Source organism: Leptodactylus fuscus, chromosome 5 (assembly GCF_031893055.1).
Source record: "Leptodactylus fuscus isolate aLepFus1 chromosome 5, aLepFus1.hap2, whole genome shotgun sequence".
NCBI classification, from domain to species: Eukaryota; Metazoa; Chordata; class Amphibia; order Anura; family Leptodactylidae; genus Leptodactylus; species Leptodactylus fuscus.
Window position 1 is genome coordinate 47,912,901 of NC_134269.1, and position 25,142 is coordinate 47,938,042.

Here is a 25,142-nt window from a genome sequence, read left to right on the forward strand (position 1 = left end):
GCAATATACAGTGCGGGGACCAGTAAAGAGGGAAATATACTGTGTGGTGCCCAGTAAAAGGGGCAATATAATGTGTGGTGGCCAGTAAATGATGCAATATATAGTCTAGTGGCCAGTAAAGGAGCAATACATTGTGTGGCGGCTAATAGAGCAGGCAATATACTGTGTGGTGGCCAGTAAAGGGGGCAATATACTGTGTGGTGGCCAGTAAAAGGGGCACTATACTGTGTGCAGGCCAGTAAGGGAACAATATATTGGTTGAGGGCTAGTAAAGGGGACAATATACAGAGTGGTGGCTAGTAAAGGGGGCAATATATTAAGTAGTGCCTAGTCAAGAACGCAATATATGGTGTAGTGGCCGGTAAAGGAGCAATACATTGTGTGGGGGCTAATAAAGCAGGCAATATGCTGAGTGGTGGCCAGTAAAGGGGAGCGATATATTGTTTGGGGCTAGTAAAGGAGACAATATAATGTGTGGTGGCCAGTAAAGTGGACAATTTACTGAGTTGTGGTCAGTAAAGGGGAGCAATATATTGTTTGGGGGCAAGTCATCTCCTGCTGGTATTGCAGTCCAGTCCCATATCATTGAATAGGGTTGAGCAGTAATACCAAACACAGCCCCCGGCCAGATGCGACAGCTCAAAAACAGAAACTTTTCTGTAATTCACGGCTTCCCATTTGAAGTCAAACTTGCCCAAAGCAGAGAGCAGAGCACAGTACATGCTTGGCAGCCCCCAACCAGCTCTATTAACGAGATAAGTAAGAGGAAACCACCTTGAAGTTATCTATATAAGACTTTGTGTCAAGCGGTTTGGTAGTTTTTGAACTGAAGAATAATTATGAATAATTAGGGGAATTAACACAGAAAACCTCTTTATCTGCGATCCCAGAGCAGATATCTTCCATTCCATACTAACATAGTGAAGCCGCGTATTTCAGGTTGTGCTATGCCGCACTGGGCGCTGGTACCTAATTGCTTTGCTAACACTATATCACACAGGGGATGTAAGTGATAGCGGTTTGTCTATATTCATATACTCTTATCTATGCCGTATCCAACAACAGAGCAGACCCAACATGCCTTTGCCTGTGTTAATGATCTCTATCACTCCCCATGTGTCACATTAGTTCAGCGCCTTCAGTCACCTCGCATTACTAATTGCTGCGGCTGGTTTGGGTGGCAGCGCTGAGAGACAGTCTGTAAGCGCAGAATGACATTTTTATTTTAAATTAGACCGCTCTTTCAACATGTCTTCTAATCTATTTCTTCAGGAGACTATTAGTCTCTGTCTGTAAGTTATGAATTCCCTCTAAATTTAGGAGAACAGCTAAGATAAATGGACCAAACAAGTAGAAAACGCCAGAAAGTAATACAAAGCCATGCGTCTACGGTATATACAATAGAGAACGGAAGAAGGGAAGGCGCTAGGCTGCTTCAATTACCCCTTTGTGTCAAGTTATCCTATAAAGGTCATATATTTTCCATTTGCTATATTATTACATGCTGACCATACAAACAGGTAGGCCAGGTCACCATGAGGAGGGTCACTCTCTGTGAAATCCACATGCCCTGTTAGGGGGCTTAGGGGCCCATACACATCTATAGATTTTGGCCTAATTGGACAACTATCTCATGTGTATGGGGGGTATCCGACTCCCTCCTGATCACACATATCAGGTTAAAAACAGATTGGGCAGTTTTATTTAAACATGTCCATTCCTTTGTTCCCATAGGAGATAATCTGCTGGGGAAGGTGTCTGGCAGTAGTAATTCACACTAAAAAACGCACATGCACACTTAGTCAACTCTAGCATTCATGTACATAGTTGGGCCAGGAGGAATAGCTGTTAGTCAACAGCCATCTGAAGTGTATGGTCAACTTAAAGGGAACTGGTCACGAGGTTTGGAACTCCTAAATAAACTGCTGGGATCAGGGCCCTAAACCTGATGACCTCAGTGCCTGGCTGCAAGTGTGATTTAGTTATTGCCACCACCTGTTAGGTGCCTCAGATAAGTAACAGGTGCTGTTAATTACACAAATTAGAGAAGCATCACATGATTTTTCAAACAGTGCCAATACTTTTGTCCACCCCCTTTTTTATGTTTGGTGTGGAATTATATCCAATTTGGCTTTTTGACAATTCTTTTTGTGGTTTTCCATTGAAGACAAATTAAATGAAGATAATACCAAAGAATTTGTGATTATTATTATTATTTGTGAGTATTATCTGACAGAATTGCAGGGGTGCCAATACTTTTGCCCAACACTGTAGGTAGAATATGGACATGCTGCTAGTTTAGGGGACCCAATGAGTGGGCCTAGTCCGGAGGAGGGAGTGTCTTCAGGCCGAATCGCGAGGTGACTTGGCCTGAAGAATGAGCATCTCGCTTCTTTTTTTCGGGAGCCAGAAGAAACGGCTCTCAGAAAAAGCTCCTGATCGTCTCCCATTGATTTCAAAGGGAGACGTCTTTTTGGTCAGGGTTTTGAGGTGATTACGGCCTCAAAACCCTGACCAAAAAACTCTGTGTGAACTTACCCTTAGTCAGTCAGAAGCAGCAAAGCTTCTCTAATTCACAAAAGAATCTAATAATTGACTCCTGTTAAAGTAAATATATAAGAAACTATATTTCTAATTTATTATACAATATCAATAATTATATTATTACTTATATAACATGATGAAAAATAATGAATCATTTTATTTTGAAGCCAACTCCAACTCCACAGCCCCAAGAAATCATGGGTGCTTTTGATCTGACTATATATATATAAAATCTCAGAGGTTCTCATGTTCACTTGTACTATAGATTTTTGCAAGGTTTATTGAAAAGTTGAAAAGGTATTCTTATCTTATCCCCAGACTACGCCATAACTTTATTACAGATGTGGATCCTATCTCTGGAACTTGCATCCATCTCTAGATCAGTGATCCCTCATCCACAATGTTCCACAGGGGTATAGCGAGAGGGTGGCAACAGGGCCACGCGCCCCACGTGCTGAATGTTAGAGGGGGTACAAATAAGCCACTTGGTTTCGGTTAAAGTGCTTTCAGGGAACATATCAGTAGATGTTAGATACTAAAACCAAACAAAGTACCTGGCAGAGCCTCCGATGGCTGGCCTTATGATGTTTCGCTGATGTGGAAAACTGATGTGAATGGTCATAGATGTAGCCCTTTTTTTTTGCAAAGAGGTGCCACTTTCCTCTTTATGCACCCCATTTTCAACATTTTATAGGCAGAGTGGAGTGGAGATCAAGATGGTCTAGGAGTGTCTTGACCTGTTGCAATGACTATAATTCACACCAGAAAAAGCAAGCAGAGGATTGGATAAAGTTTACACATGTCTATGGTGCCAGGAAGGACTCGGGGTGGCCTGGGGGCTCCTGTTCAAGAGTTGATAAAAAGATGCCAGCATATAATGCTTGATGTATGCCAAGGATGCACTGTATTGGCATATGTCTGACTGTCAGCACTCCGTGGGCCCCATCAGATATATATTTCGGTTACATTTCCGTACATACCAACCATTATGTGCCATTATGTGAATATTGAATCACATGAACCTGACTAATATTGGTTCTGTGGCTTCAGGCTCACAAGTGAAATGCTACAGGTTGCAGTCACAATGCCGCTGCTTGTAGATGCTGCGCACTTCCCAACTCTGCCAAAATATTAGCAAAAATCTAAAAAACAACAATCCTATCCTACTAAGATTATAAAATGTGAAAGTTTGTATGTTTGTGTGTTTGATCCTCAATCACGCAAAAACGGCTGAATGGATTTGAATGAAATTTGGCACACAGATAGATTGTAACCTCGATTAACACATAGGCTACTTTTTATCCCGGTAAATGACATGGTTTCATGACAGTTATGAATTTAGGTTCACATAGTATATTACACAGCACTTAGCAGCAGCCTTATATCAACACGCTAATCCACAGTGTGTATACACATCTGCATATTATCTGATCTGCTCCAGTGCTGACAAACATGGGCAAACACCTTTCATCCCAATTGGCAGTTTGCCAATTTTTAACATGCCTGGAAAAAGAAAATCTAATTTGTTGCAAACAACGAGATCTATGAAGGCAGCCAGAAGTCACAGAGTTCTCCTCAAGCACAGCTGAGGGGGATATCATCGACGCCAACAATACACTCATTATATGGCTTCCCAGCGAGGTGCTGAGATGCCGGAACAATCCCAGGCACAGTGCAAGAACCAGTTCAGCGGCAGGTCAGCTTAAGAGCTGCCGAAACATCGGAGCATGTGGATCATCAACGCCAACAACACATTCATTATATGGCTTCCCAGCGAGCTGCTGAGACGCCAGAACAATCACAGGCACGGTGTGAGGAACAAGTTAAGCGGCAGGCCAGCTTGACAGCTGCCGAAACGCCAGAGCAAGCGGATCATCAACACCAACAACACGCTCATTATATGATGTTCCAGCGAGCTGCTGAGATGCCGGAACAATCACAAGCACAGTGCAAGAAACAATTTCAGCGGCAGGCCAACTTGAAAGCTGCCGGAGCATGCGGACCATCAGCGCCAAGAACACACTCATTAATATGGTGTCCCAGCAAGCTACTGAGATGCTGGAACAATCACAGGCATGGTGTGAGGAACAAGTTCAACAGCAGGACAGCTTAACAGCAGCCGAAATGCCGGAGCAGGCAAACCATCGATGGCAGCAATTTGCTAAATATAGGCAGATCATCGATGCCAACAACCCGCAGACAAAGTCACAGGCAGAGGCTAGTATTTGTTATTTTGTTGCCTTTTTTTATATGGATTGTGAGCCCCACATAGAACTCACAATGTACATTTTTCCCTATCAGTATGTCTTTGGAATATGGGATGGAAATCCATGTAAACACGGGGAGAACATACAAACTCCTTGCAGGTGGTTTCTTGCCATTGGCGGGATTTGAACACCAGGGCTCCACCACTGCAGTGCTAACCACTGAGCCACCGTGTGGCCCCCTTATTTTATTGCCATTTCTGTCACTGTATAGTCATGCACTTACACAGCAAAGACATACTGATCGGGAATTCAGATTGTGATTCCTGCTTGGGACAGTGTTGACATCTGTAAAGCGCTGCGGAATATGTTGGCGCTATACAAGTAAGCTAAATAAATAAACAAGGCCTCTGATAAATACTCAGCCTATCCCCCTCCCATGACACACATCAGTCTGCACTGTTATCATCCACATTACAGACTTCTCCATCACCTGTGACCTCTATGTACAATGCCATCTGTACACAGGGCTGGATCACTCAGCAGCAGCTTCAGCAAGTTTTCAAAGTCAATGTGCAGCCTACAGCACCACCTGCTGGCGGCTAACCAGAACTGCAGTCACCATCACGGGCCGCACGCCCATAACAAAGATGGCTGCTCTGTCACAGAGACGCAGGCGGCTGATGACGTTCAAAGGAGCGACTCCAGGAAGAAGCTGAAGCAGGTGGAGGAGAAAGAAGCTTAGGATCAGACTGATCAGCAGTGACCTGGAGGTGCAGTGAGTAAGGTCAGCCATGAGGTCGGGTGTGTGACGTCAGTCTGTGGGGCGGTATAGGCGGGGGAGATCTTTGGGGGGGTTTTGGGGGTGCCCCTTTGGTGTACACGTCCATATGGTTAAGTATTTACCAAGTGGGGGAGGTGGGCTAAGAGCAGGCCGCCTTAGGGGGTTATGCTGGTGACTAAAGATGGTAGGTGGGCTGTGGTGTGAGAGGTAAAGTGACTTGTACCCCAAAACATCTGTTGCTCACTGGGGTGGGTTTCTTTTTGTGATCTGTGACTTTGGTTATTTTTTCCTCATAGAGGTCAGTGGACTGTCTTGCGTCATATGGCGACTTTGTAGTGACTAGGGTCCGGTGTGACCATGACTGGTCCTCATACATCGGTGACCACAACTGAATCTTTTTGCGACTAGAAGTGGCGGCACGCTAGGGGTCGCAGTGTGACTCAATTAATAGGGTGCAAAAACAAAGGCGACAGCACCAAGCCAACCACATGTGATACTGTTTCAGTATATGACCGCGTATAAAGCAATAAATTGTCTGCACACCTTTTCTGGTTGTGACAGGTTGCAACAACCAAACAGCACGTGGAAACGTGTCCATTGCTCTGGCAGGGCAGCAGCTCGAAACCCGTCTCTCGGACGTCAAAATGTAGAACAGGAATGGACCAACCGAATCCAACGGGATCAGACAGAAGAAGGATCAGCGCTCGCTCAGCACTGCAGTCAGAGAATCTTCTTTAGTAAAGTGTGTTTGACATTTAATAAGGAAGATTCTCCATTCTCAGGGTGACCTAGCGGTCTTTGGTCATGTGATGGGAGTTGCGTCACCATGTGGCCCTATTATTATTCCCGGTTATGTCTGCAATAAATCTACCATGTGTGAATATACCATTATTGAGATATTCTCCTCTAGATTACATGTACAAGACAAGTGACGGACGTGTGAGCGCGTAGCCCAGTGATTAGCCATAGTGGTCACAGAAGACTCGCCACCTCCAGTACAGCCAGGACTGGTAGTGGAGGGTATGGTGCTGCCTCAATTGTAATGGAGTACCATGAGCAGGTTCCAGAACCCCCTTTCATGTTGAATCCCATAAGACTAAGCAGAGAAGACAGAGTAAAGGCTGGATTAACGCCAGCGTTCGCCTTCAGTTCGGGGATTCCTGCAAGCATAGGTATACGCTGCTGCACAACGGGTGGTGTATATGCAGAAGCAATCACATGACCCCAGTGGGTTTCTGCGCAGTCTTTCCACAATTATACCACCCAGGATCCATGACGGATATAATATATCTGTTTAGTAACTAATTCTGAGGGATCTAACTAACATGTAATAGGTCTGACAACTCATACCGTAGTTCTGTATATGGGGCAGCAGACTATTCTGTTCTGTCAGTAAGGGACAGTGGAAATGTAGTGCAATGCAAGATTCACACGGGTGAATTTGACACTGATTTTGGCTAAAAAAAAATGGACAGAATCTTACTTCCATTGTTTTTTATAGGAGGCAGTGACGGACACTTCTCTTTTCAGGCCGTGCGGTTCATGGTGATAAACCCCATTATTTCTAAGGCTGATCGGCAGACCCATGGTGGCAGTAGAGCTTCAGATTTTCACTGCAGGTTCCACAGGACCGATATTTAGAGAGGCATTAGATTTCCTTACATCTAACAGAGCTGTAATACCATTGTGACAAGAGACTATTTCTGATAATCCGGCTCCTATCCGTTCTCATCACGTCACTATTAAAGGAACACTAAGGTGACAGCTCAACATCTGCAGTTTTATTAAATGGGGCTAAGTATGGCAAGCTGAGAGTCACATTGTGGGACAACGGCGATCGCGGCATTCGTCACTGTATTCATTCTCTATACAATCAATAGGGGCTGACGCCTCCGCTATTGATTTTTTGGTGTTTTGTCAGCACATGGTTGCAGTAAAGTAAAAGAATGAATTGTAGAGAGAATCCAGGAGTATATTTATATACGCCATGTAGTTCTTAATTTAACCCTTTTATCTCATGAGACTTCCTGGGTTGTATATATACACCAACAACAGTACCTATTTATTAAGTGCCATATTGGTGGTCATTTGGCTTAATCAGACCCTAAAATCATCTTATTTTTTTGCATGTACTGCTGCATAGTTCAGAACTAGTATGGCGATTGTATATATTCCCACTTCATTATGTCAGTCTAGACCAGTGATGGCGAACCCGCGACATGCTAAGACATTTTGGGTGACACACATTGTCCAAACCAAGTTGCACATTCCATGAGGTGACTTGAGGCGATGGCCTCAAGGGGCGCTCATGGAATAATTGACTCGCCAAGGTCAAAAGGTTATCCATCCCCGGTCTAGACCCTCAGTGTATATATGGTAATGCTTATGGTAGTCACTTATGTCTCTTTTACAGAACCCAGGAAGATGTCCCATATCGGAGCTCTGGCTGCCATTGGGGTGGCATTCACTGCTGCTGCTCTGCTTTCAGCCATACACAAGATAGAGGAAGGACACATTGGGGTCTATTATAGGTAAGAGCATATCTAGATGTCCTATAAGGCCCATTTACATGGAACAAGCTCTGATTTCTGTCATGTACATTGTTTTCAATGAGGACTTGTAGGGATCTAAATTACCAGCTAAGAATCTCTCAGTAGTGCAGCCTCAGGCTTTAGATCTCTATACACTGATGTAAGTGGTGCCTGAACAGTAATGTTAGTAGATTTGAGGCTCCTTACAAAGCGGTTATCAGGTCATCTCTTTTCTTTAGAGGAAACACATCATGTAATGTCAAAGTTAGGGATTTACTATTCGTGAAGATTGCTAGAATTAAAGGGATCTGAAGTAGACAGGAAAGCTACAATAATCTGATCTACTTTAGATTGAATTAATCTTCATATGGGATGGGACAAGAATGTCACGGGTCTGGATTGTGATGCCTCCCATGATCAGCTGGTATAACTTGGTAAATTGTGGACAGCCATAGATTTCCACCCTTGATGTTCATATAGTCAAATAAGATAAAATAATCCTTCAATAGTCCCACATTGGGGAAATTTCAGTATGTTACAGCAGCATAGAAATACAGATACAGGATAATACACAGTAATATATTACAGAAGGAGACACACATAAGCTGAGAAAAATACTAGGAATCCATAGCAGCTAAGAAAGAAAGAAGACTTCAGGATCATTTAATTCTCTCTTCGCTTGGTCTGATGCAGATTATACAGCCTGGTTGCGGTTGGAAGGAAGGACTTGCGATAGCGCTCCTTCTCACACTTGGGGTGAAGCAGACGGTCACTTACAGTGCTGCCAAGTCCCATCAGGGTCCCATACATGGGGTGGGATTTGTTCTCCCGCATGGAGGTCACCACAGACAGTATCCTTCTGTTACCCACCACCTGTACTGGGTCCAGTGGGCTCCCCAGGACAGAGCTGGCCCTTCTGTTCAGCCTGTCATGTCTATTTCTGTCCCTGGTTGATATACTGCTCCCCCAGCAGGCCACACTGAAAAAGATGACTGTAGTGACCATAGAGTTGGAAAAAACCCTAAGAAGTGTCCCCTGGACTCCAAAGGCCCTCCGCCTCCTGAGCAGGTAGAGCCTGCTGTGGCCCTTTCTGTGCAGCGCCTCCAGGTGATCAGCCCAGTCTAGTTTATTATTGAGGAGCACACCCAGATACTTATAGGTCCTGACTATCTCAATACATGTTCCTTGGATCTCCACCGGGGTCGGAGCACTTCTCCGTTTACTAAAGTCCATCACCATCTCCTTGGTCTTCCCAGCATTAATCCTGAGCTGGTTCTGCTGGCACCATTCAACAATATCCCGGTTTAAGTCTCTGTATTCCCTATCGTCGCCATCAGTGATCAGGCCGACTATAGCAGAGTCATCGGAGTACTTCTGTAAGTAGCAGCTGGATGAGTTGTGCCTAAAGTCAGCAGTGTACAGTGTGAAGAGGAATGGGGCAAGAACTGTACCTTGTGGTGCCCCCGTACTACAGATCACAGTGTCAGACACACAGTCCTGGGCTCTCACATACTGAGGGCGGTTTGTCAGGTAGTCTAGGATCCAGTTAAACAGGTGATGGTCCACACCACCTAGGATCAGCTTCTCCCTCAGTAGCCCTGGCTGAATTGTGTTGGACGCACTGGAGAAATCAAAGAACATTATTCTCGCAGTGTTTCCGGGTTTCTCCAGGTGAGAGAGAGTTCTGTGAAGAAGGTGGATGATGGCGTCATCTATCCCAATGCCCGACCATGATCCTGATACCAAACATGGTGGATTGTGTAAATTGCATTGCAAAATTCCCTATCCACTTACAGCAGAAAAAAAGCATGCTGCATATTGTAATCTATAGGGGTGGAGCCCTCAGTGGTGAATACACAGCAGACATGCTGATTTATCTACCATGGATTTGCCACAAAAAAATTCAGCCACGTTTGGACCCATCCTTAAGACTGAAGCTTCATTTAAATGTTACTATTTGGATGACGTATCACTTGTTTCGCTCTTCTCCATCTCGTTTGTCCTGAAACAGTTAACATTGTTCTCCTCTTACAGTCAGGTGTCATAAACAGTGACTGGAATAGATTTACTGCTTAGATCCGGCAGGATATTGGCTGGGGCTCCTTACTTTTCTGGCATGACATGTAACACATCCAAGAAGATGCTGTAATTATTTGCCCTCATTTGCATGTCCTCAAACAAAGCTAAAATAACAGCGGTGGTGCCAGCGGAGTAGTAAGGACTATAGATGAGGGCTGTAAATCATGGCTAACCTACATTCACTCCCGAAAAGACATCATTCACAGCTTTAGGAAGGCTGCACCCAAGTGAAATGGAAGATGGAACATAGAGGGCTCCTATGTGTAGAGTGACAGTCACAAATATGGAAGAATCTGGATCTTCTGAGGTTGTTTTTTCATTTCAGGTGTTGGTCCTGAACACATCAGTAAAATACATATGTCACAGTTGCCTCATACAGCTTTACCAATGTATATCACTGCGATAGCATCACTTTGGGGACCGATGATACTTCACGGTACCTTTGGCTTATTCCTTGCACATTGGTTCTCCTAGTGACCCGCTGTTCTGAGAAGTGCACAAGTCCTCACAAGTGAATGGGGCCGTGCTGTACTTTCCTGCACAGCAGGTGACTTGCAGCATATCTTTGCAAGGGTTAAATCTGTGAAGGCGCTCCAATGCTTCGAACTTCTGCTTCTTCATTCTAAGAAACTGGATAAGCAGGATACAAAATACAGTCTTGGCACAGCCCTTCGTGTTTTTCTTCCTGCTTTATTCATATATGCAAAGGAACACTGCTTTATGGAGTAAATCCTCTCTATTCTGAGAATTGATGGTGCTCTTAGGAGTTTTAACGCCACATATTACAAAGTGATGGTATACCCTAGCATCATGGCATCCCTCACTATTAGGGGTAATACCCCTTTAAATGCAGCGGTGGTCCACTAATACACATGTAGACCTGTGAGGTTGTGTTCAGACTTCATCTTCTTAATTTTTTTCATGAAACAAATACACAACTGAACAATTGTCCTTTCTCCTACAGGGGCGGAGCGCTGCTTACTTCAACAAGTGGTCCTGGCTTCCATTTAATGCTTCCATTCATAACCTCCTTCAAGTCTGTCCAGGTGTGTATATATAGCAACAAGGTCTCTGGTCTCTGCCAACTTTGATTTTCAAGCTGTTGTGCAACTACAACTCCCAGGATCATCTAATATATCTATATAATCGAAGGCTGGGTTCACATTTCCTTGGAGACTCCATCACAGAGAAGTCCCATACAGAGGACTTTTAGTTTCCAAAACAGTGGATGGTCGACACAACCAATTATAGTAAATGGGGTCCACTGGGCTCCTTGTGTAAGCACTGTTTTAGTAGACCAACTCTTCGTTGTTTGGGAGATACCCCCGCCCCCCCTTGTAGTTCTGTACTGTCAGGATGGAGCAGGCAAGGCAGTGTGATTCCGACCTCTGACCCTGTGCACCTTTGGTTAGAGCTCTGGATCATGCCACCTTTCCTGCTCCTGCCTGACACTGCCCATCTGACAGTACAGAGCATGAGTAACATATCAGGCACCAAACTACCACGGTGCTATTCCCTATCCGCCCCTGCTTGGGACTCTGCATACGCGTGGCCATGGGCTGCCGATCGCGTGACCATGGGCTGCCTGTCGCGTGACCGTGGGCTGATTTTTTTTATCCACTGAAAATAAACAAAGAATGACAACAAGCAGAGCTCTAGAAAACTGAGGAATTGATACAGAAAGTATATTGGAAATTGTATAACTTTTTAGTATACAAACAATAATATTTATTTACAGGACAAGCCCTTTAAGGTTTGAGGCTTCTATGTAATACTCTTATATGGTTACTTTCTGCTTTTTCTTTCCCTGATAGTGAAAAGTAAATCACTGCTACTTAATGGGCATTTTGACAGGAAGTGAAATAAAGGAGCAGTGGCCTCTGACTTTTGCACAGTGTTGTATATACGGGATAAAAGCTTCATAATGTGATTTAGGTGACATCATTTGTGGTGATTGGGTTAACAAACATTATTGCAGCTGCTGATGTAAATATTAGGTTACTTTCTGTTCCATCTGTTCTTCAGAGCACGTTACAGACAGACGAGGTGAAGAACGTCCCGTGCGGCACAAGGTGAGCTCAGGAGTCACACACAAACAATAACGCTGGGTTCACACCAGTGCTCGGAGTCTGTTCTCAGCTTTCCGTCTTCTGCATGCAGAAGACGGAAACCTGCCATGCCGAGTCTGGCCGTGAGCACCGGTGAGCGTTTTATGCTCTCCGCAGCGAAACCGTTTTTTTTTTTAAATTGGACACAGAGTACTGCATGTCTGACTCTGTGTCCAGTGTAAAAAAAAAAAAAAACGGTTTCACCGCAGAGAGCATAAAACGTTCACCGGCGCTCACGGCCGGACACTTTTCAAACCCATTCAAATGAATGGGATTGGAAAGAGTCCTGCACGTTTCCGTCTCCTGCCCAGTTTTGTGCAGGAAACCGAAACCTGCAGAACAGAGTCCAGGGAGCAGATGTGAACGAGCCCTGACATGACATTTTTCTAAATTAACACTCTATGAGCAAAATTGCCACATGGAGCTATGGCTTATTGTATTATTCGCTTATGAATATTATAATATATGTCATTCTACTTCATTGAAGCGGAGCTGCAATACCAGACACAGACAAGGACAGGTGTGGCACTGTTCCTGGCAGAATGTGACGATGTTTTTCTACTCCTGTACAATCCCTTTAATTCCCATTCAGTTTAATGTGATGGGATTGCAGAGGCTCATTCACTTGAGAAATCATAAGACTCTTCACAGATATTGGGATCATTGGTTGTTTGATCTTCTTTAAACCCTGTAAATACCTTTGGCTGTCACGTTTATTGTCTTGTACTTATTTCATATGAGTTGATGTTTTCTATGTTAATATCTTATAGTGGCGGTGTCATGATATATTTTGATCGGATAGAAGTGGTGAATTTCCTCATACCTAATGCAGGTGAGTAGTGGTCAGATGGACTTAGCAGGTCTTTCTTATTTCTAGTCCTCTTATAGATCATTACATGGGGTATTACTACTAGACCTAAGACAGGTATACACCTAAAGGGGTTTTCTGGGCTCAAAACTAGTTTATAATGAACGGGGTTTCCTCTACTTGTGTCTCTTAAAGTCCCCCAAATACCTTATGTCTATGGGGTAAAAAAAAAGGGGTCAGTTATGTTGGATTACAACGTCCTGATCCTTTGTTCTTATAGTAAATAATCTACCCCCGGAGGTGTCTCTCATAGTTTTACACCGCTCTGCGTACACGTGTGTGGGGGAGTCAGGAAGAAAATCTATCAGCCAAACAAGTTCAGTTGGCAACTATTAAAGGCATTTGGCCAGGTTTGGGGTGTATTTGCGAGATTAACTCCCATTCTTACCATCTGTGCCTTGTACAGGATATACCAGGGGCTCCTCCTGCTTTTATAGAGACATTACCACATATAAAACAGTATATGGTGAATGGATTCTGTATCACATGTCTACATTGATGGTACTTACTCTTGTATTTCCATCCCCTAGTTTATAAACATGGGTATAGCTGCCGCATTAACCCCTTAATGACCTCAGTGTAATGACACATGCAGAAGTTTACGGCCACCAACTATTTTTATTTTCTGAGATCCCATAATCTTCTCTTCTTTTTTAAATAGGGCTGTGTTTAGAGTTTTATTACTTTTTAGTTTTTTTTTTCTTTCTCTTTCCGTTTTTCCTGTCCGCAAGTGAAGATGTCAGACTTCTCAAGCAGACAGAAGAACCCTACATGTCGGGTTTTTCTGTCCGCTTGAGAAGTCGGACATCTTCACTTGCGGACAGGGAAGGAAGGGCATGGAGTGCAAAAGAACGCACACGATGCCCATTGAAATAAATGACAGGTGTCACGGACACAGCTAGTCTCCGCTCCTAATGTCCGTGCCAGATTTTGAGCGGACACTACCTGTCGGACACCGACGGTAGTGTGAACGCCCCCTTAAACTTGCAGATTGACACTAAAATATACATACAAAGAGCTGACACTGACTTTTTTTTTCCGTTCGGTATTATTTTTTTATTTTTTTTTTTAGGAGGGGGGGGGTCTATGACCAGCCGCAATATCAATGTATAGAATCTCCCATAAAATAGTGGGGAAAAAAAGAAGCTTTAAAAAAAATAAAAGTTCTAAATCCCTCCTTTCCCTAGAATACATGCAAAAGTAGAGGTTGACCGTGAAACACACACACATTAGGTATCCATGTGTCTGAAAGTGCCCGGTCTACTGATTATAGGGGATCTGCAGTGCTCCTGTTCCATCGGGAAGGGGTTAATAGGAGCACTGCAGATACCCTATATTCAGCCAGGCTGAATTACAAGTGGGGGAAAAAACCCAGTCCTCAAGCTCAGGGAAGGGGCAGACAGACAACCAAAATACCCCCTCCCCTTTCCCAGCACCTACTGCACCCAAAAACTCCAACCATTTTAATTTTTTAAATTTTCCAGTAGTTACTGCATTTCCCCCCTCTTGGCTTATACTCGAGTCAATAAGTTTTCCCAATTTTTTGTGGTAAAATTAGGGGCCTCGGCTTATATTCGGGTCAGCTTATACTCGAGTATATACGGTATGTTTTTATATGTTTGTTACATGGCGTGTCCTCCTGTGATCACAGTTTGCATTTTATTCCCACCATTACATGGGCATCCATAGGAGCCCCTGGAATGTGGGAGAACAGCCCCCTATGGTGACATTATTCATTGGTAGAACTCATCTGGACCCAGCAGTTCTGCCATTACGTGATCACCAAGTTCCCCAGTATCCTAGGTGTCTTTGGTGTCAGGTCAGGATGTAAATAAGATCGAATATCTGCAGCATATACTTTCCAACTGTATACATTAAAATCATCAGACAACTTATGTCATATTGCCATCTTAATATTTGTGTCTATATTAGATTTCACAATGTCACTTTTATGTCTATCCTTTTGTAGTGTATGATATAGTGAAGAACTATACTGCAGATTATGATAAAGCTCTTATCTTTAACAAGATCCACCATGAGCTCAACCAGTTCTGCAGCGTCCACACCCTGCAGGAGGTCTATATAGAACTTTTTGGTAAGTAACTGTTCCCGCTGTCATATCCCATATCTGTGCAATAACTTTTCCATGGTAAAAATGGATTCACGACCACCATTCAGGACCAGTTGGCCATCTGGACTTGGCTTTTTCACTCTGTTTTGTTCTTTGTTTTTTTTAATGTAGATTGCGAGCCCCACATAGAGCTCACAATGTACATTTTTTCCTATCAGTAGGTCTTTGGAATATGGGATGGAAATCCATGCAAACACAGGGAGAACATACAAACTCCTTGCTGATAGTTTTTTTGCCCTTGGCAGGATTTGAACACCAGGACTCCAGCGCTGCAAGGCTAACCACTGAGACACCGTGTGGCCCTGCTTTTTCACTCTGTTGTGCAGTTCTTGTGATATTCCTCCGCCTAGAAATGTAAGACGAAATTGACAACTGGGTGTTACCAGTTAGGGTTGTGTCCCAGTATACTCTCACACTGTACAGTCCATGCTAACAGAGTCAGAGTGTGTAGGGAGACAATGATAACGCCCAGTTGTCAATTTATTCTTAAACATCCTGTAGGATTTAACAGATGAATGGCACAGCATTAAAAAGCTGACTGAATTTTTTTTTTTTTTACTGAGTTTAATGTATGAGATGTGGAAAATGTCTTGGGTAACATAAATATATTGCTGTGTAAATTGATACTTATAGATGTTTCACACTCCAGGGTACTCAATTTCAATGGAGTAAACATTTGCACAGGTTGAAGGGGTATACAGTCCCATATGCATGTTTTATACTGATAACCTATTCACAGGATAGGTCATCAATATCTGATCTGTGGGGGTCTGACACCTAGACCCTGTGCTGATTTGGCTGCTTGGACACTGGAAACTAAATGGGGGAGTGAAAGCAGCCCTCCTCTTATTTATCTAATAGTCGGGGAGCTGTAGTTCCCCAGTGCAGAGCCAGTGGGTGTTATCTATAAGGAGGTTTTTTTTCTGAAAAATGAGATTCCTTTTTGACCTGTTGTGATTTGCTCTCTCCACAGATCAGATAGATGAGAACCTTAAGCTGGCGCTGCAGCAGGACCTCAACGAGATGGCCCCAGGATTAATTATACAGGTATGGTCAGCCAAAGGATTTTCATGGTTTGCCAAGACCTTGTGTTTTTCATTTAGTTGGATCTGTTTTAGGCTACATCCATGCACTTTGCAGACTATACAAAAAAGACTTTGTACATCCTACTGTTTTCCCGTTGTGATGTCCCATTAATTTGTCACGTGGCTTGTGTGTAGCTCAGTCACATTCAAGTGGTTGGGCCTGAACTGTAATACCAAGCAAAGCCCCTACACTGTGTACAGCCCTGAGCTTTGTGAGGAGTGTAGAGGCCACAGCCTTCATCTGAATGGTGTGGTTTCTTTGGGCCCGTTCCCACGATGTAACACAGTGCTCATTCTGACACGTAAACACGTGTCAGAGTGAGCGCTTCAAAACAGAATCTCATTGACTTCAATGGGTTCTGTCTTACGCGCGCTACACATTGAAATCAATGGGAGGCTTTTAACCCATTGATTTCAATGTGTTACGCGCATTAAACGGAACCCATTGAAGTCCAAGGGATTCTGTTTTGAAGCACTCACTCTGACACGTGTCAGAATGAGCGCCGCGTTACATTGTGGGAACGGGCCCTTTAAGTGCTTATCAGTCTGTTTGGGGAGTCGGACCCTCACTAATCTAATATTGATGAGCTCTCTATAGGTATCCAAAATTTTTGTATTGGAAAAGACAATATTACAAACCTTTCCCTGATGACCTGTTATGATAGCGATCATCCGTATACTACGAGCATCGGAAGAGGGTCTTTGATGTTAATTCCTTAGTGGGTGCCAATACACCTTTTACGGTGGTCACTAAGGGACTTCAAGTTAGAGAACTTCTTTTTTTTTTTTTCTTAAATGTAGACTGTTAGCCTCATATGGGGATCACAATGTACATTTTTTTTTCCTATCAGTATATCTTTTTGTAGAATGGGAGGAAATCCACGCAAACACAGGGAGAACATACAAAATCCTTGCAGATGTTGTTCCTGGCAGGATTCAAACCCAGGACTCCAGCGCCTCAAGGCTGCAGTGCTAACAACTGAGCCACCGTGTTGCTCCTAAGAACTGCATTTTTATGGCTGCGCTGGTGTTCTGTGATAGCATATGCCATCTCTTTATAATCCTAGAAATTAAGGGGGTCACCGTACTTGTTTAGTGCTGCGTTCCCATAACCCCTGTGCAGAGCCGCCATGGCCAACCACTGTGCAGAAAAACCGCAGAACACTCAAGTAAATGAGCCCTTGTTTTACTTTTCTGCACATTCAGGTGTCTGAAAGTGTAAAGTGATCATAAAGTGATGGCTTATTCTATCAATATGCCTCCGCTTTATCAGATAGAAATGCTCCTTTCACCTTCTGTTTGTGTTTTCTATAATAGATTTGACTTGTGTCATTTTTCTTTTCTTATTTCTGTCCAGGCTGTCCGAGTCACAAAGCCAAATATCCCAGAAACAATCCGCAGGAACTATGAACTCATGTAAGTTCTGTCTACATTAAGCACATATCTTATAAATATACACATAAATCAGGCCATGCATGGTGGATAGTAAAGAGATAATAGAGCAGCCCAGCAGGTAATGTACTTGCCACAACCAGCGCTGTCATTTTTATGCTCTCCATGTGTTCATGTGGGTTTTGCAGGACAGGGATGACGTGGAGGATTTTATAACTATTTTTATTGCTAGTAAAAGTTTCATAAAGAACAATATAGCTGGAAATGCTGCCCGCTCCTGCTGCGACTGGTCTGATTGAAGTCTATGGATAACCATAGCAAAATGTCATCAATGAGCAGTGAACCTTGAAAAGTCCATGTAGCGCCTGGATTGTACCCTGAAGTGTGCAATAAATGTCTCTTATTTCTCAGGGAGAGTGAGAAGACCAAGCTCCTCATTGCTGCACAGAAACAGAAGGTGGTGGAGAAGGAAGCAGAAACCGAGAGGAAAAAGGCCGTGATAGGTAGGTCACCTGTATCCCTGCTGTAATACATTATTTAGAGTCCTCAGAGATATGCTAGCATGATTATGATTTTTTAATTCTTTTTCACATTATAAGTAACAATAGGACAATGCAGAATAATTTCGCAAGTGTAACAAAGATATAGTAAACGGCAGCAACTGGAGACGCAAAGGCAAACCCTTCTAAATAAGTACAATGACAGATGAACTACTTCATTATAATACAAGTGGAGGGCTAGGCATAGTACAGAGGATAAAGAGAGATGAATCATAGTAGAACACAAGTAGCTTGCTCATGGAGGTTAGTGCCAGGATGAAATAGAAAGGTTCACAGGGTAGAGAGGCCTAATAGACAAAAGAAGGCATCAATGAGGAAGGTGCACTGCAGAATGTCAGGGTGGAGCCCTTTACTATGTGCTCACTATGGTTCTAAAAGATATCCGAGGACCACAGATGACATGGGAGAGGTTTCTTTAATCCTCTGGTATAATTGAGCCACCTTGTTTGTCCACTGCTCCTAAGATAACCAGATGCAGCCATAAAATATCTAAGAAGTAGGGCATGAGCTATTGTAAGGCCTTTCAGGGTGATGGGAAAAATTTGGGTACTACTGGTATATTAATTTTTAGTATTTATTTCCATTTAGCATTCCACCATGGTTTGATACAAGCACATTTCCACCGTATGTGGAGAAAGGTACCCCTCTCCTCTAGGTGACGTGCACATGACCTGGTGTATTGCTAGGCCGTAATTCAACGACACAGTCAGCACATGAATGTCATTGTTATGCTGCAGAACGGATAGGAATAGGATCTGTCCTGAGTTTGCTCATAGTCATTTGTATGCGGCCATAGAAAAAAAACACAGCTATCACTCTGACAATGCACACGATTTTGTACGTGAGGCCTTAAAGCGTAACTAAACTTTCAAACAACAATTGAGTTTCTGGCAGTATTTGTGTCATTGTCTCCTTTCTGAGAAATCCTGCATTTCATTGCGGAGAGGGGAATCTTAATTCCTGATATTTACCAGTAAACCAAACCCTTCAATGAAGCCCAGGTTAATGGGTTATTACATTGGACGTCCCCAGAGTAATCTGGACTACTAAACAATAGGGCATGTGGAAAAAATATTGGTTACATCCTTCACCACAGCAACTCAGGTGGTTTCCTATACCGGTCTATACTCCGTATTAAACTGGTATAGGCAACGGGATTATACTGTGACAAAACTAAAAAAGTTTTTTTTTCCATTGCTTACACTCTCCAACATGTTGTAAAGATGGTGCCTAAAGCTACTGTATGTGCAAATGCTTCCTCATGTGTATCAAGACTTCCTCAGTGGTGAATAAGCAACAGCAGACGTACCGTATATATACACACACGTGATAACAATTAAATGAATACAATAATGACTTTATTATCCAAATTATAAGTAAATAGTAGAGCCTAGAGGAAGCATCACATGCAAAACCCTCCATAATAGCTCTACTTATGTAGTAATCTGCCTAGAAATGGTTGCCTTGTGTTCACATCATTAATCTTTGTCTTCTTCTCCCTAACAAACAGAGGCAGAAAAAGTGGCCCAAGTTGCAGAGATTAAATATGGACAGAAGGTCATGGAGAAGGAAACTGAGAAGAAGATTTCTGAGATAGAAGGTAACTGTTAGATGTCAGCTTGTAGTACTGCTGTCTGGTACTATGGACAATATCCAGCATCGTGTTCTGCAACCCCCACTGATCCTGAGAATGAGTGGGCCTCAGCGCTGATTCAGCTCTTCTATTGCTGCACAGTAGCGCCCTCACCTGACCACCTCCTGTGCAGGGGAACTGCATCACAGCTCCAGTCATGTTATTGGGCCTGGCTGCAGCTCCCTATACAGTCAGGTGGGAGCTCTGAAAAACTGTGAAAGGGCTGCAGCACTGAATGAGTGTTTTATTAATCATGGAAAATCCTAAAAGTCACAGATGGCCTGTGTGTGCAGTTAGTGTTTCATGGATCCATCACTGTGCAAAGTATAGGAATTATGGGGCTGCAAATATGTCACTTTTTAAGAAAGTAGCTGGCATAGATTTCTGTTTGGGCACTCGGACTTTTGAAGATCGCCATACCTTCACCAATTAATTGACCTATCATTAATATGGGCCATCCAAAAAAAATAAATACATCTTGGAAAACCCATATAAGCAACAGCTTATATTTCAGAATTCAGCGCACTGTCAACTTTCTAGCAGTGTATTACACCCCATGTGCCCCAGGAGGTGAAAGATCTTCTTTAAGCGGTTCTGTTTAACAGAGGAGGGGGGATGTTCCTCACAGCTCAGTAATGACACTCTTGACAGTGGAGGGATATCAGTACCAAAACTAACGGCACCGATATATATAGTACTGGGCTGCAAACCGGCAAAAACTGACGTGTGTGTGTGAAAGATCCTTTTTAAGCAGATCTGTTTGTACCTAGTAAATAGATCCACAAATCGTATGATGAAAATGTGACATGAGCAGCCCCTTAGTATTACAGCACATTAGTTTATAACATGCTGTTTTGTTCTTCAGATTCTGCTTTTCTAGCGAGAGAGAAGGCGAGGGCCGATGCTGAATTTTACACTGCACAGAGATTGGCTGACGCCAATAAGGTAACATTACAGATTTCTATTCCTAGATAGAGATGAGCAAACACTAAAATGTTCGAGGTTCGAAATTCGATTCGAACAGCCGCTCACTGTTCGAGTGTTCGAATGGGTTTCGAACCCCATTATAGTCTATGGGGAACATAAACTCGTTAAGGGGGAAACCCAAATTCGTGTCTGGAGGGTCACCAAGTCCACTATGACACCCTAGGAAATGATACCAACACCCTGGAATGACACTGGGACAGCAGGGGAAGCATGTCTGGGGGCATAAAAGTCACTTTATTTCATGGAAATCCTTGTCAGTTTGCGATTTTCGCAAGCTAACTTTTCCCCATAGAAATGCATTGGCCAGTGCTGATTGGCCAGAGTACGGAACTCGACCAATCAGCGCTGGCTCTGCTGGAGGAGGCGGAGTCTAAGATCGCTCCACACCAGTCTCCATTCAGGTCCGACCTTAGACTCCGCCTCCTCCGGCAGAGCCAGCGCTGATTGGCCGAAGGCTGGCCAATGCATTCCTATGCGAATGCAGAGACTTAGCAGTGCTGAGTCAGTTTTGCTCAACTACACATCTGATGCACACTCGGCACTGCTACATCAGATGTAGCAATCTGATGTAGCAGAGCCGAGGGTGCACTAGAACCCCTGTGCAAACTCAGTTCACGCTAATAGAATGCATTAGCCAGCGCTGATTGGCCAATGCATTCTATTAGCCCGATGAAGTAGAGCTGAATGTGTGTGCTAAGCACACACATTCAGCACTGCTTCATCACGCCAATACAATGCATTAGCCAGTGCTGATTGGCCAGAGTACGGAATTCGGCCAATCAGCGCTGGCTCTGCTGGAGGAGGCGGAGTCTAAGGTCGGACCTGAATGGAGACTGGTGTGGAGCGATCTTAGACTCCGCCTCCTCCAGCAGAGCCAGCGCTGATTGGCCGAATTCCGTACTCTGGCCAATCAGCGCTGGCCAATGCATTCTATTAGCCCGATGAAGTAGAGCTGAATGTGTGTGCTTAGCACACACATTCAGCTCTACTTCATCGGGCTAATAGAATGCATTGGCCAATCAGCGCTGGCCAATGCATTCTATTAGCTTGATGAAGCAGAGTGTGCACAAGGGTTCAAGCGCACCCTCGGCTCTGATGTAGCAGAGCCGAGGCTGCACAAGGGTTCAAGCGCACCCTCGGCTCTCCTACATCAGAGCCGAGGGTGCGCTTGAACCCTTGTGCAGCCTCGGCTCTGCTACATCAGAGCCGAGGGTGCGCTTGAACCCTTGTGCACACTCTGCTTCATCAAGCTAATAGAATGCATTGGCCAGCACTGATTGGCCAGAGTACGGAATTCGGCCAATCAGCGCTGGCCAATGCACCCGATAGAGCCCCAAAAAGTTATTTTTAATAACATTCCCCCCTAAATAAAGGTTATCCCTAGCTATCCCTGCCTGTACAGCTATCCCTGTCTCATAGTCACAAAGTTCACATTCTCATATGACCCGGATTTGAAATCCACTATTCGTCTAAAATGGAGGTCACCTGATTTCGGCAGCCAATGACTTTTTCCAATTTTTTTCAATGCCCCCAGTGTCGTAGTTCCTGTCCCACCTCCCCTGCGCTGTTATTGGTGCAAAAAAGGCGCCAGGGAAGGTGGGAGGGGAATCGAATTTTGGCGCACTTTACCACGCGGTGTTCGATTCGATTCGAACATGGCGAACACCCTGATATCCGATCGAACATGTGTTCGATAGAACACTGTTCGCTCATCTCTATTCCTAGACTCTCGTGTTTCACACTATTATGGTGCGCACCTTCTATTCTCCTTTCTTTGCTCTATCCATTTATATTCCTTCTTATCAGCTCTTCCTACACTATCTGCTGTGTTATCGCTGCATATCTTCTGCTCTCCAGTTTCTTTATGCATATTGTTCTTATTCGAGGTCATTTTTTGCCTGTAAGTCTTACATCACATTATATTAGCCATAGACGTGCAGTCACTGTACTACAGCGTTGTCTGCAAAATTCAGGCCTGAATACACCATAAAGTTATAGTGCCAGGCCATAGTCTGTGTTTCCTATAGATGAATGGCTGATAGGACTCTACTGGTGTCACTTGTCATGGATACAACAATGAGGTTGCATAGGAGGACCAGCATTTAAGATCTTTGCATATTAATGGATACCGCAGTACCCTCAAGAAAAATACAATATCAATGATGGCCTTGTCTTAAGTTTTCTGGACTTTATTGGTGAGAAGAGGAAGCAGTGAGATTACAACTCTAGTGCTCTGAATACTTATTGTTACATATGTGCCCTTTTCTAGCAGAAAATATGTCCTGCTTATAGGAGAGAATACCATATACTATTCTATAGGAGTCTTATTCAGCATCTGCTTAAAATGCAGGACCCAACATTGAAACATATCCCCTATCCACAGAATAGGGTTCAGAAGGCTGTGACTCCACAGATCGCAAGCAAAGGGGTCCCCAACTTTACAGTATGAGTGAAGTGGCAGACAAGGGGGTTTCCTGTGACTATAACCATATTTAACCCCATAGTTATAGGCCTTGATGACCAAACCATTGTGTTTTTCTGTTATGACAAACATGCCCTATCAGTTTTTTATTTTTCCATCAATGTGGTAGTGTTTTAATGTCACTCTCTTGGGGTAGATATACCTCATTTATTAACTGGGGACCCCCATTCTCATGATTGCTAGAGGTCGCCACAGCCGAACCCCAACCAATCACACAATTGTCACCTATCTTATAGATCTGACTTAAGTGTTCGTGGGATTTACCTTCATTCTTCTTCCTGTACCATCTTACATTCTCCTTCCTGCAATCTAACTTGGTTGTTTTTATCTTTCTCTTGCAGCTAAAATTAACCCCTGAATACCTACAGCTCATGAAATACCAAGCCATCGCTGCCAACAGTAAAATATATTTTGGGAATGACATCCCGAACATGTTTATGGACAGCAGTACAGCAAACACCCATGGCCAATCAAGTGACCTACCTCCCGAAGACCCCTTTCATCTCAAAGACTCCATTTTACTGTCTGATGGCTCATGAGGACACTGGGGAGGAAAATCTGTTTTTACAAAAAAAAAAGTAAAAAAAAAGAAAAATTTACAAAACCAAATCATTTTTCTATAGATCTGCAGCCTCAGAAATAAGCATTGACGTTTTTTTTTTTTCTTTTATGTTCAGATATTGAATGTTTGTGAGTATTGTAAGTAGATCTCTGGATCCTCAGGATGTTCAGTGAGATGTTCTGCACTGATGCTCTTAGGATAATGCCACACTGTCGCTGACTATGGATTGATGTACTTTACAGCATCCCATAACGTCTTTACATCACGTAGGTGGTCATGGTTTTAATATCTCAGTGTGCAACATGCAGTATGTAACTAGGGACCAATATACTATTTTATGCGTAGTTCTACTGTGCTGCACAGAGCGTACAATGAAAAGCATTGTCTTTTGTGTTACTTACAAGGATCTTGCTAAGACTTCCAATGGCAAGAGATCCACAAACTGAATGATAGACTCAATGTGGTGAACGATCTCAGTCTATATAGGTGACCCCGCAGTCAGCTAACCTGAAACAGCTTAGGAAGTGTTAAATATTCCCTCGGTGGCAGTGTTGCATGCGTAGCGCAAGACAAAGCATACCTTAAGTTATATAGGTTACAGTTACGCTGTAAGAATAGATTGTTTTGCCTCTTTACTGTGGTTGACTGATTTAAAATAGGGTTAAAGTATTCATTGTCCTTTAAGGCTCCGTCCCCACTCTGACATGTAAACACATGTCAGAGTGAGCGCTGTAAAACAGAATCCCATTGACTTCAATGGGTGCCGTCTTACACGCGCTACACATTGAAATCAATGGGAGGCTTTTTAACCCATTGATTTCAATGGGTAGCACGCGTAAGATGGCACCCACTGAAGTCAATGGGATTCTGTTTTACAGCGCTCACTCTGACACGTGTTTACGTGTCAGAATGAGCGGCGCGTTACTCTGTGGGAACGAAGCCTAAGGCTGTAGCCTCACGTTGCAGAAACGCAGCTGTTTTGGTTTTTTCCCAGAAGTAATGGGAAATATAAAGGAGGTTCTTATACTTCTACCTTTTTCTCAATACACTCCTGGCTTTGGCACAAAAAAACGCAACAAAAGCTGTAACAAAAAAGCTTCCACAACGTGGGGCTTCCGCCCGAAGCTGACCATACACTTTAGATAGCTACCATTCAGATGACAACTAGTTCACCTGACTCCCTCATACATTT

At 43.5% G+C, this 25,142-nt stretch overlaps 1 protein-coding gene across 2 annotated transcripts; it reads left to right on the forward strand.

The window, feature by feature from the left end:
- The first annotated feature begins 5,394 nt into the window (after nucleotides 1-5,394).
- Nucleotides 5,395-24,632, forward strand: ERLIN2 (ER lipid raft associated 2). Of its 2 annotated transcripts, none has more exons than XM_075276156.1 (12): nucleotides 5,395-5,535; nucleotides 7,946-8,063; nucleotides 11,107-11,188; nucleotides 12,168-12,214; nucleotides 13,021-13,082; nucleotides 15,088-15,213; nucleotides 16,223-16,296; nucleotides 17,692-17,750; nucleotides 18,138-18,229; nucleotides 19,797-19,886; nucleotides 20,785-20,864; nucleotides 23,730-24,632. In XM_075276156.1, the coding sequence occupies exons 2-12, from the start codon at nucleotides 7,957-7,959 to the stop codon at nucleotides 23,925-23,927; spliced, it is 1,017 nt and encodes a 338-aa protein (XP_075132257.1). In that variant the 5' UTR covers nucleotides 5,395-5,535; nucleotides 7,946-7,956; the 3' UTR covers nucleotides 23,928-24,632. The 2 variants fall into 2 exon arrangements, with proteins under 2 accessions (XP_075132257.1, XP_075132258.1); XM_075276157.1 differs by having other exon boundaries at nucleotides 5,457-5,526.
- Nucleotides 24,633-25,142: the final 510 nt, after the last annotated feature.

What these genes read in the sequence shown, in the direction of transcription:
- ERLIN2 (XM_075276156.1), top strand. Translation starts at nt 7,957, where the DNA reads ATGTCCCATATCGGAGCTCTGGCTGCCATTGGGGTGGCATTCACTGCT. An exon ending in TTTCCTCATACCTAATGCAG is followed by an intron (nt 13,083 to 15,087) that starts GTGAGTAGTGGT and finishes ATCCTTTTGTAG; the next exon opens with TGTATGATATAGTGAAGAAC. An exon ending in GATTGGCTGACGCCAATAAG is followed by an intron (nt 20,865 to 23,729) that starts GTAACATTACAG and finishes TTTCTCTTGCAG; the next exon opens with CTAAAATTAACCCCTGAATA.